The sequence below is a fragment of the Colias philodice genome, chromosome 8 (genome assembly GCF_061535455.1).
Source record: "Colias philodice isolate Cphi_HAF_F1 chromosome 8, ilColPhil1 Martin Lab GWU primary, whole genome shotgun sequence".
NCBI lineage: Eukaryota > Metazoa > Arthropoda > Insecta > Lepidoptera > Pieridae > Colias > Colias philodice.
This window is the reverse complement of record NC_143093.1, coordinates 9,445,098-9,465,950: the sequence shown is the minus strand read 5'-3', so window position 1 is coordinate 9,465,950 and position 20,853 is coordinate 9,445,098. Positions and strand designations below refer to the sequence as shown.

The following is a 20,853-nucleotide window of genomic DNA, read 5'->3' as shown; positions in this document are numbered from 1 at the left end:
TTATTTATTTTCCGAAAAGTTTGGAAGCAAACAAATGCTCGGCTTTAGATGCTGGAGACAAATTGCCACGAGATTAATTCAGCCTGTCGTCATCAATTTCAAACGATTTCCTCCCTTAATAGTAATTTAATCTGTACACGACTTTGTTTTAGCTTTACCTGTGCTTGTAATTTGGAATTTCATGGTAAATACGGTTTGTATTCACATTTAAATACCTACCCGAAATAGTGAGTATTTTTGATTATAATAATATAATAAAGTAATTTTATATTCTTATTCTTTTTTCGTTATTTCTGGATTGTCTCTTCTGCCTTCTGACCTTTGGATATTGATTTATCGATTGGTCTTCGTTAACAATTAAAATGCGGTGTGTTAATTGCGAATGTCACATTGCTCCATCAAGGTTCGTTTGTGTGAACTTAGTGTTCGTTGTTATAGGTTATGTTCTAAAGTGCTGTTTTGTTGCATATTTGCTGTTTTGTAAGTTCTGTCACAATCGTCAAATAAGTATTAATAACTTTTGATGATACTATTCTTATAGGTGGGTCCGAAAACATGCATTTTCGCCATCCTCCTGTTTATAGAAAAATATTAAGAGTAAAGAAAAATAAACTAGAAGATAAACGATTAAACGATTACTAGAACAACATTAGAACTAGAACTAGAACAAATTTAAGTTCTATTAATGAGGCGTCATGTAAAACTGTTGTCCCAAAAACCGTTGCTAATAGCGATTAAAGCCTAGTAGGTGCTAACTGTTTGTGCCCGAAAAAAGGGTCACTAATGTGAAAAGGTTCCCCGTTATGGTAACGCTTAGATAATGTGAAACCTTTTCCATTATATAATGTTACAAACAGTAGCTGTAGAATAAGGGTTTATTTTCAATTTAAATTTTTTGTGTGTAAAAACACCTTGGATTTTTTCAACAATTGGTAAGGTGGATAAGAAGAATATATTTATAAAAATACTCTGTGTTTATGTTGTTTGAAAATGTGTTAAGTAGGTATTACGATGGTTTATCTCAACACTATCTATAATGATGATACTGTTATTGAAATAAACGTCGATTCCAGAAGTTACATTGTTTAAGAACCATGTAATACAGAAATACGGTCAACTGTTATTAAACTACTGTTTACTGTATACTGTATTAAACTACTGTCTTATAATAAAGCAACAAATGATACGTGACCTTTTAAATCTCTCAAGTGTATAGATAGAGAGAAATCATTCCAGAGAAATAGATTTCAAAGTTATACAAAATTCCAGACAAAATCATGAATATACAACAACAAAGAAAACATACGCTGATCGACACAAAAACAATATTCTATCTAGTAGGTATAACATAAAAACGTATGCTAAATCGAAACCTGTTTCACATTACATCAAAGAAGGCAATTTAGTCACTCCTTTATACGCTCTTTTCTTGTAATAGACATATATCGCTCTCACAAATCCTTGCGGTAAAAAATATTGTGTCATTTACCACAATGAAAGCTTGTTTAAGGGTGGGATCGCATTTGTCAGTGATTCACATTAGGAGTTGATTTTGGCCACACTTAGAATCGTGAGTAAAAAGCTGAGAAATGAGAGCTATATTATGCTTTGTGTATTATATTTTTTTCATGATAAGTGATAACTATACACTTCGATATTATAGACGTTAATAATTAACATTATGATACATGGAATACAAACAATAGGCTAAGCTAATTTATGGTTGATCGATCGAACGATAATTAGTTCATTATGGAATAGAATTCCGCATTTTTGCTAAAATAAAATTTCTACTAAATATAATTTTTTGCTCGTATCACAATATCATGATATTATTAACTAGCTTTAGCTTTTAGCTTAGCTTATATTATCACTAGTAGCACTAATCTATACTTATGCGATAAAGTAGAACCACGGGTCCGATTTGAAAAATTATTTCACTGTTAGATAGCCCCATTATTGAGGAAGACTTTATAGGCCTTTTCACACAAAAACCAATAGAAGAGGAGCAATGCGAGTAAAACTGCGGCCAGAGCTTTTATGTTATCTATATAAGCTAGTTGTAAAACATTTTACTCACATATTATTATAAATTACAGTTGCAAATAACACATGCTTTTAGTTTTGATAGTATGCAAGCGTAAACTATATAGTTTAATAGCGTACTTTGGCTCCATTAAGAGCATATTTTAAATTGTAATGTTACACGTGGCACTTAATGCGAGAATTATGATATTCATCCTAGTTTCTAACAGTGTATTTTGTTCGTAATAACAAATGGATGGACTGTTGTTTGATAAGATACTCTGTATAAAATTAGTATAATCTTTAGAAATTAACGGTCTTTTTTCACACTTTTATTGATTTTGGCTGCAATTAGGGCTTTAGGCAATCTTATCAAGGGGATAAATTATTGTATTTGGAAAATCAATTTACGATAACAGTAACTGCTCACAATATTAATAAGCTTTATTAGTTTTGTGGATTTAGCTGAATAATAGACACCGATAGAGGCAAGAAGAAACAGAGAAAATCTTGTCTCTCAAACTCCTGTTAGTACTTTGAAGTTAATATTTGACGTCCTTTGTCGTAATTTCAAAGTAAATAGAAGACTATTTACCCGAGTTATGGAGCCGCAGTACAATTTACTTGGAAACCTTAATATTCGTCAGTGCACTTTTAATTTTGTCTTTATGTAGTTCTGGAAAATTTTGCTCATCTTTGGGACCTGTTTCTAGGAAGAGAAATGGTAGGGTTGATCACGCTTTGGAATATGTGAAATATGTCTTGCGTTTATATGTTTTATCCGAAAATTTAAGCACATTTTACTGAAAATTATGAGGATTATAATATTGTAATATTGTATTCGATTTTCAATCGAATTACATTCGTATATGATTGGATTTACAGAAATAATTGTAGAACTATCTGTAAAACATAAAATATTCTCTGATACAGAGAAAGTTGTGTCCCTACCTAAGTATTTAATTTATTGAGGTGAAACTTCTTTATCGGGGTTGGAAAAAAATTTAGTGTAACATTTTATCGTTACGCGTGACATTTTTTCCGTTACGCGCCATCTTGATTCGACGTATTTCTAAATAATGCATAATATAGTAAATTATTTTTTGAAAAATAAGGTAATAATTTACTTCTTGCGTGTGTAAACTAGTACACGCACAAATTTTTTTAATATTTGTAATGATAATATTACTTCTTAACTTTAGAGTGTAATAAATATTTCTTCTTCCGTCTTTACCTTCGATTTGAGATTACTAAATCTCGGTATCTTCACAAATTTTACAATTGAAACCTCGATTTTTCTACAAAACCTGCCACAGTGCACTGCAAACCGTCTAAAACGTAGCAAACATGAAAGATGCAAGTACAGTGTTTCCGTTTCGTTGGCAGAGCTGTATTCCCAGTTTTGTATAAAAGATGCAAGCAAGCGTACAGTAATCGTAAATGGGCTTACAGATTGATAACATATGAACGACTTAAATGTTTTAGACTTAGAAGATTCAGTAGATATGCTTTTCAAGCTTGAGGATGAGGCTTCACTCAAGTGGACTTGGTACTTCCCTACATAGTATAAAACAAAGTCGCTTTCTCTGTCCCTATGTCCCTATGTCCATTTGTATGCTTAAATCTAAACTACGCAACGGATTTTGATGCGGTTTTTTTTAATAGATAGATAGAGTGATTCAAGAGGAAGATTTTAGTATATAATTTATTAGGTTTTAGACAAAGCGGGCGAAGCCGCGGGCGGTAAGCTAGTACATGATAAATTAAGTGAGGGAATAAGTGTATAAACGATCTCTTTACCAAATTTAATACATATCCGATAAACGGTTTTGGCGGGAAGGAGTAACAATCAAAACTTTCGCAGTTTAATTAGCAATAAGTTATAATATACCGTATACGCAACTAATCCACTTACTGCCAAGTGATGAAATAATGAAAATTAATATAAATTGAAGTAATTAATTAGCTTATTGAATATCCATTTAGCAAAGTGGCATCATTTATAATAACCGATAAATTGATAATAATAATATGATTAGCATATTATTATTATCCAATGAAAGTGAAACTGAAATTTGAAATCTTTATAAATTAAGAAGAGAAGATTTTTTTGATTTATGTGTGTTATTGATAAAAACTCAAAAACTATTACTGTGTAAAATATGGCAGATATATTTTTATCCAAAATTTTTAAAAGTTTTCATGTTATTTGTTAATATATTGTGTTATTTGTTATAACAATCAGATAAGTTACAAAAGAACATATTAAATATAAAAATAATTATTTTAAAAAATAAAAATGTCGAGTAGGTACCTAAAAAATGTAGAATAAAATAATACTGAAGCAATTTCATAAGCAAGTACAGCTGAAATATTTATTACTTAAATAAAGCACCTAAAGATGTTTTACTTCAACTAGCAATAATATTATCTTTTGACTTGTACAGTGTACACTCCCTTGCTCCCGTATCGTCAATCCTTCAAGTATCAGACAGCTAAGACGTGACGGCAGCGATTTTACAACGATTGAAAAGGTAATGGAGTGGGGCTCGGGGATCGGATATTTAGATAGATTTGGTCCGGGAGCCAGCAGCAGATTTTATGACCAAGTTCCTCTCAAGCGGTAATTAGTAAAATGCATCAAAGTATAGTATTATGAAGCCTCGTGAACGTCAGCTGGAGCTCGGTTGGGGGGAAGAGCGGTTGTAGCCTCCCGTATCAGCTGACGGTTTTTCCACCAAGATACAGCCAGCTGACATATATATTTATCCACAGTTACATATAAGCTATCATCAGGTAAATTTTTGTTTGAGAGGAAATAACGGAAAATAAATTTTTCTTTAAATTTAACTTTCATGTTCGAGACACCAGCTGACGTATAATACACCATGTTGTAACCAGCTGACTATTTTTTTTCGTTGAGATATTGGGTTAGCTACAATTTGACAAATTTTTAGCTGAGAGGAAATGAATGAATGAATGTATTTTTTTTCCTATGTGCGTGGGAGGCTACAACCGCTCACCCCCCCAACCGAGCGCCAGCTGACGTTCACGAGGCTTTATAATACTATACTCTCATGCGTCTGACGAATTATCTCTTGAGAGGAAATAATGAACCAAATTTGCACCTGGCTCCCTAACCAATTGTATCAGAGGTGTGGTAGTTAAAAATTTAGGTGGGAATTCCTTTGAAATTGACTTGTAGACGAAATGAATCGCATCATCAACCATGTCATTTTTTGAAGAGGTTTAAAATATTAGATTGCAATGGGTTACTATATTTTATTTTATGTAGGTATATTAATTTTCATACGATCAACTTCAACGTTATACTAAATAGTGTCCTAATACTTGTTTAAATTTCGGATAGAAGGAATAAAAATCTTTTGTATTATTCTGGTACATCAGCTACAAAACTACCAAGTTACATCAACATTTTATGCTAGATTTGACGTGAAAGAGTAACAAACATGGACATTTCTAATATTACAAAAGTTATATATTAAGAATTGTTATTTGTAAATAGATCGTTATTGATCGAATATAATAGACAATAGGCATGGCGTAAAAGCCTATTATTATCTTGTAATTTTAAAATGAGTCTCTTCTACCCTTTGTTTTGAACCAGTATGATAAATATCTATTTATATAATAAAGCAGAAATGTCTCTTTGCCCTTTGTTTTGTCTTGAAAATAGAAATGAACTTACTTTTTGCAGACATTTATTGAAACTCGATTAAACAAAAAAACGTTTAAATTAAAACAAATTTGTCCCTCTAATTTAAAAGCTAATATTCGTGTAAATGTAATAGGTGGATTATTTATAAAATTAGATGTTGTTGAAAAATGTCAAGTTAGAAGAAAATAGAATATAGGTACGTTTATCCAGCTTGTACAAAAATCATTAACCTTAACATATTAAAAACGTTAAAAGATTATAGTATGAATAAAAACAAAACAGATAAAAAGAAATGGATAAAAACATACAATAATTTAAATACAGTTAAATTTAACTGTATTTAAATTATTAATTTAAATACAGTTAAATTTAACTGTATTTAAATTATTGTATGTTTTTATGTCTAATTAGACACATTATAATGAAAAGCAAAATGTCCGCCTCAATTAGCAGGAAACGTCTAACATAATTCAACGTTAAATAACACCACATCGAATACAAATTTAAACGGTGAATTTTTCAAAAACTCAATCTTTTATTCAACTGTTATTCTGCGGTTTAACTCGCATAAAAGTTTTTTGTTATTTCAATGTTTTAAATGTAAAGCTTCGCTTTGCGGTTGTTAAACTGACAAGTACGTCAACTGTGGCGGTATTTTGTTTAAATGTATGTATTTATTCATATAAAAATTGGTTCAAGCGCGCTCTTGTTATTTAATTACTACAAGATTTCTCTGTTTACAGTAGGTTAGGTAGGTAAATAAATCAGCACTGTTTTGTTTGTTAGCGTCGCACATGCTGAAATATGCCAAAATTTCGTGGAAACTTTGCGTTGAGTGTAAAATGATTCGGGTTAAAATTGTGCAAATAGTGATGTGCTGCAAAATGTAGGATAATGGTTTCACAATTTTGGTTAGAATTCATTTACATATTTTTATATCATTGATATTATTACAATTTGGTTTGAAAATGTTCAAAGCAAATGTTTTAAATGACTATTGTAATTAATTCGATTTCTTTTTTGTAGATATTGTAATGTTGTAGAATATTGTGGAATTCCTATGTATTTCTTTTCAATAATGACTTATATCTTCATTCTCATTATATTCTTACTAGCTTTTCGCCCGCGGTTTCGCCTGCGTTTTCAAAGAACAAACTCGTATAGTTCCCGTTTCTGGTGAGAATTCCGGGATAAAACCTACCCTATGTTTAATCCAACCCTCTTTATTATGTGTGCTAAATTCCATTGTAATCGGTTTAGTAGTATTTGCATGAAAGAGTAACAAATATACACATACACATCCATCTTCACAAACTCTCGCATTTATAATATTAGTAGGATTGACAGATTCTCATACAGAAATAACTGTTCAACAATGTTTATTAAATTAAAGTTTTCAAGCCAAAGCCAGTAACTAAGCATCTAATAAAATCAATATGCAAACAAAATACATAGAAACACTTTCTTTATCCGCATTATGTAAATTCCGAAAATATCTCGAAACAAAAGCATCCAATGGTATAAAACCTACAGCAGTCTAACAAATACAATTTTGGCATACGACTTTAAGTTGCGAAACCCACCCAGCTTTCTGATAAAATAGCTGTGAATTCCTAGATAACGTTACATAACGTCTTGCGAAAACCCGAATAGTTTTCTACAAAACAATGAGCAAACATGACCCGAAATACATGGAAATGAAAGATTTATCCAAACAAATGTTTCACTTCACTAAACAAATAGCAATTTCAACGTTTACTTTTTGAAGTTATTTCAGATGAATATTTGGATTTAAGTTTAAGCTTACCGCGAAAGTTCCTCTTTTATAGATTCTTTTGCGAGTATTGTGTTTAAAAAGATTAAAGGAAATAAATGTGAATTGTTATTGAGCAGAGGTTTTCTTCCATTTTATGTTAAACTAGCGGTCTGCACCGGCTTCGCCCGTGGTACATATTTACGTTTTCTCTACATAAGAACCATCCTCGTACTTCATGAAATATAATAAAAAAAGAATTATCGAAATCGGTTCAGCCGTTCTCGAGTTATGCGCTTACCAACACATTTTGCGATTCATTTTTATATATAAGAGAAGAAGATAAATAAATATAAATAGTTATTTAGTTATATAATATATTAACTATGTTTAGAAGATTATTAGTACTACGCAATACAACACGCTTTTAATGCAACAACTACCTACTCGTGCGTTTATATAGGTAATTTATAATATAGAAAGATATATGAAATGTCAAGGACTCCAATATTTAATACTAGTTTCCGTTGCCAGATAAAAAGTAGCTTATTTGTTATTCCAGCCATAATCTATCCGTATACCAAATTCCAGGCAAATCCATTGAGAACCTTTTTGTGAAAGTACAGCAAATATCTTCATATCCGTACTATTTGCAGATTTATAATACACTAGCCGCTCGTTCCGGTTTCCCCTGCTTATATTAGAGGAAAAATAAAAAGCCCCTGTTGATGAAAAATGACGAAGCTTTCTATAAAACCGCGAACAAAAATTTAAACATTTCGGGATTGATGTTTAAAAGTAGCCTGTGTTTAACACTCTTCATTTAATTTCAAATTAAAATTTATAATAGATTATTTTGAAATATACATACAAATTTACACTTCTAATCTTAGTATGAATAGTGAATAGGTGCTTAATGAAAACATGATACAGCGTGTGGTCTAATCGAAATACATTCTCCAATTTCAGATACTGTTATCACATAGCACAAAGCGAAACACATACATGTATATTATATAGTTCTATATCAAGTGCACAGAAACAAACCTGTTACTGTACATTAACTAAATTGGCCAGACTAGACCCGCTTACAGCCGCAGCGTTTCAAATAATGATGTGCTTCCGTTAGTACAGGTAAAGCTTAGTTGCCATCTCAGAACGTTATTTTGGGACACCATTTTATATGAATTATATGCATATACCTACTTGTTGTTATTATGTGTGTGATATATTCATAGTTTGTACACGATAGAGTATGTTTTAGTGCAGATTGCCGGTGCAAATGTTACATTTATTTATTAATAACGGGTACTTCGAGCTTTCTGCTGATATATACCTATATTAGGGAAATACTCATAGCTATAAATGTATATTTGTGGAAATCAATTTATAAAATGGCAGAAAATTACTCAATAAGTAAATGTATTCTTGTAAAATTAATTTACAACGAATAGTATTTGTAGGTACTGTCGATAGATACAAAAATAAACTTGAGATCTATGTGAACAGAAATAGTTATACTCAAGTCACCAAATTTATTATCATATAAAAATAATAATAGTTAATGAAAATAATAATAGACAATAATAATAATAACTATGACATGTAATGAAAAAAAGAAAAACCTAGATCCATTCTTCTTTACCACACAGATAAGTACCAATCTGTTATTCTACCCCGCATTTTACATTTTCTATCCAATTCGATAATACCCCAGTTCCAACATTCCAACAAATAAAAATCATACTCAGAATAGAAAGGCACGGAACGGAGAAATCCCGTCCTTTACACGACAAGTCTTATTTAAATAAAAATTTAATTAGACGAGTGCCGCGTGCAAGCGAATTGCAAATAAAGCCGAGTCGCGTAACGTCAGCAACAAACATGTAGGCTTTAATTGTATTTATAGCTAGTACGGTGCACATACAAAGTTTTGTATTTTATTTATAATTTTATTATAGCTAAAATTCAATTGAAATAAGTGAGTTACATATAAATTTTATGTAAAAAATTAAATTACGGTCAATCTTCTAATACCTTCCGATATTAATAATTGTTCCTATAATATTAATTCATTTATTTAGTAATTATTATCTATTTGCATCGATTAAATATTTTAAATTAAATCAAAGATAAATAAGTGTTAACACCGAACTTTGTTATAATATTATGGTCTGATGGAAATAATCCTGGTTTTTAGAATCAATTTTAAATATTATGCGTAAATTTTTAAGAAAACACTTTTAGGGGTCGATTTAATTTGAACGTAATAATGAAATGATTTTCCTCAAAAATATCGGGATGGGTCGGATAATTTTCGGCACAAATTTGAGCAGAATTACTAAACAGAAGGGAAAATTGATATAACATTACCAACTCGTATAGAAATGGCTTTTAGAAAGGCTTTTATTACAATGCAGTTTACGAAATACAAAATACATTTTTAACACGCTATTTTAACACGTTATCAACTTTTCAAACATAGTACGCTTAATAGTCCGGGATACATCGCCCATTTTTGCAAGTGATTACTATCAAGCTAATTTTTCGTGAGTAGCTTTATTTTGATGAGATGCCCAATAATTTCATGAACGAAACTCTCGATTGTGGTAGCTTACAGAGGTAACAAGGATACAAATTTTTGATTTGACGGTTCTCAAATATTTATTACGCAATTTGTAGGACAATATGTCTATTGAATTATATAAGTATTAAATAAGTGAAAATAAAAAAATCAGCTGGTTACTAATCATTTATGATGACTTCGTTATGGATACACATTGGAAAGGGGGACTCTTTGATCAAACCATAGATTTTGTAGGACAAATATTTTTTCGAATAATTTAGATAATTATCTTGAGATTGAACAAAAAAAAACATTCAGTTAGTAATTATATTTGAGAACCATCAAATCAAAATATTTTATCCTTGTTTCCTCTGGTAGCTACCACAATCGAGAGTTTCATACATGAAATTATTGGGCATCTCATCAAAATAAAGCTACTCACGAAAAATTAGCTTGATAGTAATCACTTGCAAAAATGGGCGATGTATCCCGGACTATAACCAACGGCTTAAGATTCGATTTTGTTCCACTTTATACGGAAAGATGTAATTCAATCTTTGTACTTTTATCAACTATTGGCGACAATGCAATTATTACATGAGTTTATTCAGTTTTTTGAAACCAAATTAATTATTTTTAGGAACATAATATGGATACCGTAAAAGCGTATAACATAATATAGACAGGCAGACTTCAAACATTAGTATAGAGTCGAGTCATTATTTATTCTTCTGAATACCTACCTCGGTATCAAAATATTAGTCCGTAACGTTATCTCGCTGAAGGAAATTATACGCATTATACAAAATGATCCTTGTTTACATAATTGTAATGCTAATCCCACTGAGAGGTACAAAAGAGGTGTTTTTACATTTACATAAACATCTCGAACACTTCTTGACATGGCTTAAAGATGTTAATTTATTACCTGAGCTTATCTTTTATATTATATTTTGTGTGATGCTTGATTTCTACGTGAGAGAATTATTATGGTAAGGACAAAGGTCAAGGAAAACTAATAAATTATTAATTTATTCTATGGCTGTTCTTAATTCAAACATACGATGATTTTCTATGAAGTCTTTCGTAATTTTTTACTTTTGATCTGAAGTTGATGACCTTATTTCCTGAAGAGATCTCCACGTCATAAAAAGCTTGAATTCCAAAAACCCACAAACGAGCTACTATGAAACAGAACGGCATCACTTAAGAAATTAAAATTTTAAGCGCATTTAACGTACAAATTTTCCTTTCGAAAACCCAAGCGGTATTTTTGTTTAAAACCTCAACAACCAAGTTTATTAGAAACTTATACATCTGACCCTCTACTTTGAGTTTGGTTCAAGTTGGTAATATTATTACCTGAAAGTTGGTACACTATACATTGTTACTGATAGCCAATTTTAACTCTGATTATGCTCTGATTAAATACAGGACTTTAATGGGCAAGTAATAGACTAAGATCGGTAATATCTATTAGAAAAGGATGAATTTATTAAAAAGTTATTTCTGATTGTTGATAATATTATACTTTATATTGATCGATCAATTGTTTATAATAATAAAAAAAAATTAATTATCAAATGTAAAATCTTTCTGTAATTCTGTACCTACCCTTATTTATAGTGAGTCAAGTCGTGAACAACGGATTGAAATCATATCTTATTATAAGATGAGAAACTACTTTATAGCTCAGATTACTAAAGTTCATGATATTATTTTCTCAGTCTTATTATAAAGGCGTGTATACAAGAAAACTTCTACACATAAAGTATAGAAAAGTTTGATATAATACCAGCCCCGTTCTAATACGTTCGTTGTATATTCAGAGCCTTTTAGTGCTTAAAGGATTATCTACGACTTATAATATTCGACGCAGGTTTTATGTCTTTGATAAAATATAAGTCTCGTTTGATAAAATATATATTCTATACACCTGTTTTCATAAAAAATTAATTTCATACATCGGAGACTTTTGTTTTTGTTGGGGCAATTATGGAATACTTTGAAAAAGAAGTGCTTTTCTGAAATAATATATTATAGACAAAGATAGTATAAGTATTTTTTTTTGATATAGCGATCAGTGCAAACTATACGTGCCTCACGATTGATCGTGCTTGCGCCTTGTACCTCTTCACAAAGTGTAGTTACATCTTAAAAATGATTCATCTTAGCAATTCGTATATCAAGTACTTTATAAGTTTTTTCAATAATTATAGAAATTAAAATATTTATCAAAATTATATTCGCATATCTTGAATTATCAGTACAATTCTACCTACCTCTTGCGGTGTATATCTAAAGATCTCGTGTTTCCCCCTGTACCACTTAACCGAGTGCAGCGACGGATCGCCTGGCTGTCGCGCGTACTGGCAGCGAAGATCCGCGTCTATCCTTGGGTCCGCCCAGCGAGGCACGTCGAGTAGAGTTATCGTGTGGCACATGGTACGAGCTGAAAGAAAAAAGTAAATTTGTATTGAGACTACGTTGTCTTTGAAACATACCTAGTAAGAAAGAGCGTGTGTGCTGAGCACACGTGTCAGGAGTGAATATTCTTTTGCAAGATTCAAAGATACCACAATCGTCACTTTCTTCCATGACGTGAACTTGAAATTTTACACTCAACGCATCTAAAGAAGTTTCATTTCAAGAAAACAATAGATACATAGTTAGAAAGTTGAGGTAGGTAAGTAAATTAGATGGTATTACGTCTTGGCCATATTTGAAACTTAAAATATAGGAAATTGGGATAAAAAAATATAATAAGATACTAGAAAAAAAGTTACATAATAATTGTATTAGTGTGATAGAGTCATTATAATAGTATTAAGTAATGTCCTTTCGTTACATAAGATTCAAATAATTTGTTAATTCACAGATTACAGGACCTAATGTTAGTTAAATAATTATATTAATGCTTATTACTTTAAATTAATAAACTTGTATAAAAGCTGTCATTTTCAAAAGTAAATCACATACGACAAAACTGCTCTCTAGTACACAGTCGTGAAAAGTAATACCTACAGAAAAACAATCATGAATATTTTGATTCTCATTTCTGCTTTGTGTGTTGTGGTGCTATGTGCTCCTAGTATCAACCGAGAGCTGATGATCAGGCGTGCTATGCCTGCTTTGGAACAAGAAGAAGTCCATGACGAATATGGACAATACGCATATCGCTACGTCACAGCTGAAGGTACTGTCGTCTCCCAACGCGGTTGGCTCGTGCCAAACGGACGTGGCGGTTATGTGCTTGTGTCTGAAGGACAGTATTCCTATATCGGTGATGATGGTGAGCTATACATTACTAAATACTACGCTGGGATTAATGGGACTCACATGGAAACCGAACATTACTCCCTTGAAGAGTTAAGAGCGCGTGCAGAAGAAGAGTCACGACATGCCCAGTGAAACTAGTTTGTATTATTTGTAAATAAATTATTTATTTTAAATTATACTTTTCATTGATACCAATATCATTTGCATGTATTTAAATATTTTATGGACTCTCCTATATTTTATACGATCTGGCCAAATGTGGATGACCAAATCGAGAAACATTGACGATTTAACGATCTGATCAAACTATGTTCGTCATTTCATGAAATGAGCAAATCTACGATATGGCCACAACATATTATATACCAAAAACAAAATATTAAGCCGTAATACTCCATATTGTAAGACTCTAAACTGTAAAATACGGTGTTGCTTTTTAGCCACATTATAATGAGTCTGAACCTCAATTAGGCCCTTATAAAACAGCGTCATTATTACTCGACTTTTTCTAATGCTCCACATTCTTCAACTTTACTGCACCGTGTAGTATTTAAGAATACGATTAGGTGGCTTGGTTCTTTTAAACAAAAATAGCCTTCGTGCCCAACTTGTATGATAGTTAAAATACTGTTTAAAACGCAAATCTATCCAGAATAAATCCATTGTACTTTACATATAAATATTATAATTACGGCATAATGTTATAGTTTCTTTTATTAGCAAAAACATAAATATAATCAAAGAAATCAAATCAAATACGAGTAAGCTTCCAGAAACTTCCCAAGCCACAATCCTCAACATAGCATACAATTTTCACAGTATCAATAAAAGTACATTCTCATTCAATCTGGTGTTTCTGATACGTAAGATTGAGCTGTGAGCAAACAGTATTAGGGGCTTAAGACAAACAAGACGGAATTTGGATCCCGCTTTATTCCATTTCAAGTAGGTTTCGAGCATATTGCTTTACGGAATACAAAACTTGATTTACCGATTGCCGATGTAAGTTACTGAACCCAAGGTTGGATTATGCTTTTTACTCTTTTTTTGAACAAAGACATATCAACAGCGTATTATATACCTAATCTTTTGGCAGAACCCTAGCTCATTAGAATTAGATAGGCGTTCAACCGTAAATCTTCTTTCCAATTTGATAATAATGCCTTGTTTGTCGGTGTTTCAAGGTGAAAATTGTATTATGAATAATAGCGCTCAAACAAATATTACTGATGTTAAGCTACCTTAAATTTTAATTAGGCGGATAATTTAATAAGATATCAAATTAAACGTGAAGTGTTTTTTATTAATACACAAAAAATATACCTAATGATATGGATAATAAATTGGTTATTCTGTTCATAGAGCTTTATACAACAAGCCATCAAATAAATAAAGTAATTATAATGAAACAATTACCCAATCTATAATATAAAAATGAATCCCAAAATGTGTTGGTAAGCGCATAACTTGAGAACGGCTGAACCGATTTCATTAATTCTTTTTTTATTATATTCCTTGCAGTATATAATATAAAAATGAATCCCAAAATGTGTTGGTAAGCGCATAACTTGAGAACGGCTGAACCGATTTCATTAATTCTTTTTTTATTATATTCCTTGCAGTACGAGGATGGTTCTTACGTAGAGAAAACGTAAATAATGTACCACGGGCGAAGCCGGGGCCGACTGCTAGTAATCAATAATTTTAGCATAAACCCTGTAAGGTTGGGTCGCCTAAGATCGGATGTGACATAAGATCGGATGCATGGAATAACTCGCAAACTAGGCAATATTCTCTACTGCTACCAACACTACTAGATCCGCCATTTTGTTCTGCCCCTCTCTTCACTCTGCGGCCGGCCAGCGACCAGACGGGACGTGTACACAGGTGATTCAGCAGAAAAGGTGTATTTTGTGGCGAAAATCGTCGATCCGATCTTACCTACAAAATTTTGATGGCTCATTGTGGAGAGTACTTTCATTGAAATAATGTAATTAATTATTTTGGGGCAGAATTAGCGAATCCTCTTTCCATCTGTATACTTTGATTACGCCTAGGACGTTCACAACTCAAGATCCGATCTTCCCTCCCAATGCCGAAGATCGGACCGAAGTTTAGCTCTTGACTGCGCCTTATGCAATAATGCGCAATAATTATTAACTTTTAATATATTTAACTATCCAATGACGCTATGACTATCAGACCTTAGGTACATTTTCATTATTTAGTCCTAGAACACGGAGGATAAAAGTTTGAGAAACTTAATTAGGATGAGGAGGGAAGACCGGACTAAAAAAAACGCAATAAAAAAAAAAACTTCTTTGTCAAATTTTTTGAGGAATTTCCTGACTCAATCATTGATGCTCAATGTATGGACGTAAGTCCGGATGTTTTCCTAATGTTAACATTATTATTAAACGCATAGAAGTGAAGATACTACATAGTCCGATCTTCGGCCGAACTGTTATTTTCTTCACTATGGTAAGTCGAAAAAAGTCTGCTTTTTAGGCTCTAAATTTGCTTAGATAGATAGCATCTACGCAAACCAAAAAATTAGGGGTTAAACAATATTTTCTTGTCATCAATTTACAGTTGACCGCAACAGAAAAACGACATCGAATCATGAGAAATAAAATAAAAAATACAGTACGTATAAAATTTTCGGCATATGCGACCGATCTTAGGCGACCCAACCTTATATAGTATAATATTACTGAGCTATATAACCAATATTTTTTAAATCGCTTATACTAACAATAACTAAGCTTTTCTCATACCATTACTTTTCATACAACGTCACCGTCTTCCCCAGCTTCATTACACTATCCAGTGCAAAGTTTATTATCGCAAAGTGAATACTTTTCTTATGAATCTGAGTGGTTTTTACGACCATTCTCGGCAGGCTCAGATGACAATGGCTGACCCACATTTTCATACAAAACACGTATCTGTCCGACACTCTAATCTATTTAAATTGAACGAGTTACTCGCGCCAGTTGTTCGTTTTGTATGAAATAAGATCAAATAAACAATGAGATGTTTTCTTGGTTTATTATATATTGTTTTTGAATACGTGCAGATTATGTTATAGACGTTTATATATTATGTATTTAAGGTAAAGTTTGTTAAATTTTTATAATGTTTCTGTAAAAGCTAGGAATATTATTAGTGGATAGATTTTTTGTTTGTTTTCAGGGACGATAAAATGCTAGTTCGTATTGAACAACATTTTTCAGCTGATTATTTTAGAAACATTTGTAAATTATAAATAGCTAAATAAATTTAAATGTAATGGAAAATAATTAAAGGTTCATTAAAAAATTAAGGTACTGTTCACAATATTCTGTTACAATAATTAATCAAGTTTATTATAGCGTAGACCTGCCCCCCTAGACAAGTGGCTTTCTATTAGCGTAAAGTTCAATAGAATAGATTATGAATGTATGAGATTGACATAATCAATCGTCGTCGTCGTCGTAATCAAACGTCAATCTCATACATTCATAATCTATTCTTTTGAACTTTACGCTAATAGAAAGCCACTTGTCTAGGGGGGCTGCTGTTCTCTAAATATTCTAAAATCTTTCAAAAAATTCCTAAAACAAAGTACTGTATCCACAAAATGAATAACCAGGTAAAAGATAACAATAAATTTGCTGGAACATTAGATTTTAGATACAAACAAGGCCTGAAATATCAATGGAGCTTATTTTTACAGTCAGCACGATTAGCATACAAATACATTTTTATCTTTCATAATTCAGGGACTTTACTCGAGATCTGTACTTGACAAATGATTGTATAAAAATGGGAAAAACTGAATAAGAAATATAATGTGGAATAACGTATGAACATTCTATTCTGTTTATTTAACTCTTCATTTTATTGAGCTATAGCTGACTTAAATTTAAAATGAAATACGTCTAATTATAATGAGTGTCAATTAAAAAGAAATATACCACAAAATTAACGTAATTTAATAACATGGTATGTATGCAAATAACACAAAAATTGTTCATAACACAGGTTCTTTTCAGGAAGCTTATTTCTTGAGATACATAACATAATGTAATGATACTATATAGGAACAGCCTTGAACCTAATCTAAACAGGAAAGTCATTACGTGCTCTACAAATCTTGCACAAACTCTTCATTACCAGCGCACAGTAATGAATGGTATCCATCAAAACAACAAAAACCTGGCACCTTAATAAAGAAGGGAAAAATTAGATGCTTCTGCCTCGCGCGAACATTACGGTATCTTTAATACTTTAATAATGCATTCGTTGGGACCGTGATAAATTTTAATATAGACCCGTTTATGAGAGAACCCGCGTGAAAACATTAGCTAAATGTACGATCAAAGGGACGGTGATTCTTCGGAGAATATGCGTGTATTTTTCAAGATTTTCTCCAGCAAAATTTGTGCATAACAAATGAATGGGCTTACATTTTTCAAGCTCTTTATCGTATAGGAGCTACCGACGTTGACAAGTGAGAATTTTAGTATAGTTGGTTCCTTGATATACTGTTCCTCTTGCTATTTCGGTTAGAGTCCGGGCTGTCTGGCTGGTCGCAGTAGTTGCGTTTAGTAGTGCGCATCTTATCTGTACAGGATAATTTCCTTAATTTTAATTCATTTTTTAACGCGTAATTTTTAATACTTTGCCTTTAGATAGATCCATCAGACATAGTTTTTTTATTGCAAGACGTTTTTTTCGTTGTTAAATAGGTGCCAGACGCAATTTTTTATTTCGTTTTTATAAAAAATTCAAATTATTTTAGAATGTCTGTAAATTTCATATTATGTTCTTCAAACATAATATAATCTAAAATTAATTAGCCAGACGCTAATTCGATTGTTAAGTATTAAATAATGTGTATAAATAAAAAAAAGTAATGAAGCATGCAGCTCATCAGCTAGTGTATTTTAATTATGCGACAGGAAATAATTGCAAGAATACAATATTATTTACACTTGTTCTTATAAATAAAAGCTAAAATGAAAAAAAAAAAACATAAAAGTGAAAAATAAAATATTAAAGTTACCATACATTGAAAATAGAATAAAATCTATAGATATCAATGAAGGTTAAACAATTACATTGTTAAATTTAAAAAGCCATCTTCATAATCATCATCATCTTCCCTCACACTGTCAGAATTATTTATGTTATCGTCTAAGGAATTGTTATTGTTTTCCAATATTCCATCATCTGTAAATAACTAGAAAATTAGTTTCAATAATGATGTACACACATACACACACAACACACATACACCACACCACACCACACAAGACACACACACGTGAACACACACACACAGTACACACTCACATGTTTAAGTTTGTATTGAATTTAACTAAAGTAGTTAGCATGAATTTATATAGCTAGTATACTAGCGGTCCGCCCCGGCTTCGCCCGTGATACCTACATGTTTAAACTATCCTATCTCTCAAGTTGGATCGAACTGCACATGGTGTGCGAATTTTATTATAATCGGTTAAGTGGTTTAGGAGTCCATTGAGGACAAACATTATGACACGAGATTTATGTATATATATATTAAGATTAATGAATTAATATTGTTATCATCATCACTACATGGTATAAAACAAAGTCGCTTTCTCTGTCCCTATGTCCCTTTAAATCTTTGAAACTACGCAACGGATTTTGATGCGGTTTTTTTAATAGATAGAGTGATTCAAGAGGAAGGTTTATATGTATAATAACACCCATTAAATAGTGGAAAAGTACTGTTATTTTTGAGGTTTCTAATGTGATGTCGTAAATAATTACATTTTTTCCACATACAGTGCAAACGCAGGCTGAACCCTACGAGTTTTATCAAAATAATGTACTAACTATAATAGTACACATTGAAAAGGTCTACAGAAAAGTCCGTGATGGTATATGTCTATCTCTTATGGATAACCCACAATAACTTTTTTTTGTCATTTACTTTTTACGACAAATAATAATGGCTAATTTTCGAAGCGATTTTAACCAATAGGTACAGCATTAATCCTTAACCAATTAAAGACCTTGAATACATTGTTCATTAAATATAGATCTATATGGCCCTTTACACCGTATGATTTAAGTGAATATTTTCGAAGATATTACAGATTTAAAAATTGCGGGACGTAGCGTTTGCGGCGGTACCGGCCGGCCGCCCGGCTATATATTTCTTACCCGTGCGAAGCCGGAGCGGGCCGCTATGTTTTTAAATTCAACGTTCACAGTTTTTCTGTAAGTAGTGTATTTAGTATCAGCATTGCACCCGTGCGAAGCCAGGGCCAGGCGGGTCGCTAGTTAGTTATAAAAAAAAATTGTTTTGTATAGAAGATTGTTGATGTACCCTAATAGTTTATTTTTTAGCCTAAGGAATAAAATGTACCAATGGAAGGTACTTGTTCCCACAACACAGGGAATCCTAGAGTAGGAACAATTCAATTTCTATGCATCGTATATTTTCGAAAAAAAAAAGTTATTTTTTATTGTTATTTAATTTTCGCGGCCGACCCTTTCTATCTCTCTTGCACTTTAAACTATCTCTCCATGTACACAATCACCAAATTGTTATACTTACCTACTTTCACTACGTTTTTATTTGTACATATTTAATACTTAACAATCGAATTAGCGTCTGGCTAATTAATTTTAGATTATATTATGTTTGAAGAACATAATATGAAATTTACAGACATTCTAAAATAATTTGAATTTTTTATAAAAACGAAATAAAAAATTGCGTCTGGCACCTATTTAACAACGAAAAAAACGTCTTGCATTAAAAAAATTATGTCTGATAGATCTATCTAAAGGCAAAATATTAAAAATTACGCGTTAAAAAATGACTTAAAATTAAGGAAATTATCCTGTGCAGATAAGATGCGCACTAAAAAACGCAACCACTGCGACCAGCCAGACAGCCCGGACTCTAACCGAAATAGCAAGAGGAACAGTATATCAAAAAACCAACTATACTAAAATGACTTTTTTTTTAACGTTAATAGCTCCCGTACCATTACGACCGACGATGAGATGGTATAATGCTCAGATTACTGCTCGGAATGAAAGAGTATTTATTAAATTGTGTTAGTACAAAATTTAGTTCGTTTATTGTGCATAACCAACGTCATAAGCATATATTATACAGCTATGAGTCTGTCTGCGAGTAATTTCGGTTTTAATATACCGTTTCATCACGATATTCTCCTGTTTTTATGTGTCAATAGAAGGTCGTGATCCTGAGATTGGCCATTTTTTAATCTGTCCAAGAATCATTTGTTTTATAAACGACGCTGACTGTGGACGCTGATAACTTCGATACACCTGACAATTATAAGTCAATGTCTGAATCGTAAATACATTCTAAATTGTTATTAAATTTCACGATTCAATTAGTTACTTGATTAATTTATTGTTAGTAAAAAAAAATAGATTAATAACTATTGAAATAACTATAGACTTTAAAACATTGAAAAAATACACCATATACCGTACCGTACCAACTAAAAAATAAAAATTTCAATCTAAATTTTT

The 20,853-nt window shown here is 31.6% G+C and overlaps 1 protein-coding gene across 1 annotated transcript in view; it reads right to left on the bottom strand.

Annotated features, from left to right (window-relative positions):
• The window catches only part of LOC149486752 (uncharacterized), a 72,562-nt gene that overhangs the window by 23,652 nt on the left and 28,057 nt on the right, over positions 1–20,853 (bottom strand). The window contains exon 2 of the mRNA XM_089697858.1: positions 12,306–12,475. Within this exon, the coding sequence (XP_089553984.1) occupies positions 12,306–12,475 (170 nt within the window). The remainder of the gene's footprint in view (positions 1–12,305; positions 12,476–20,853) is intronic.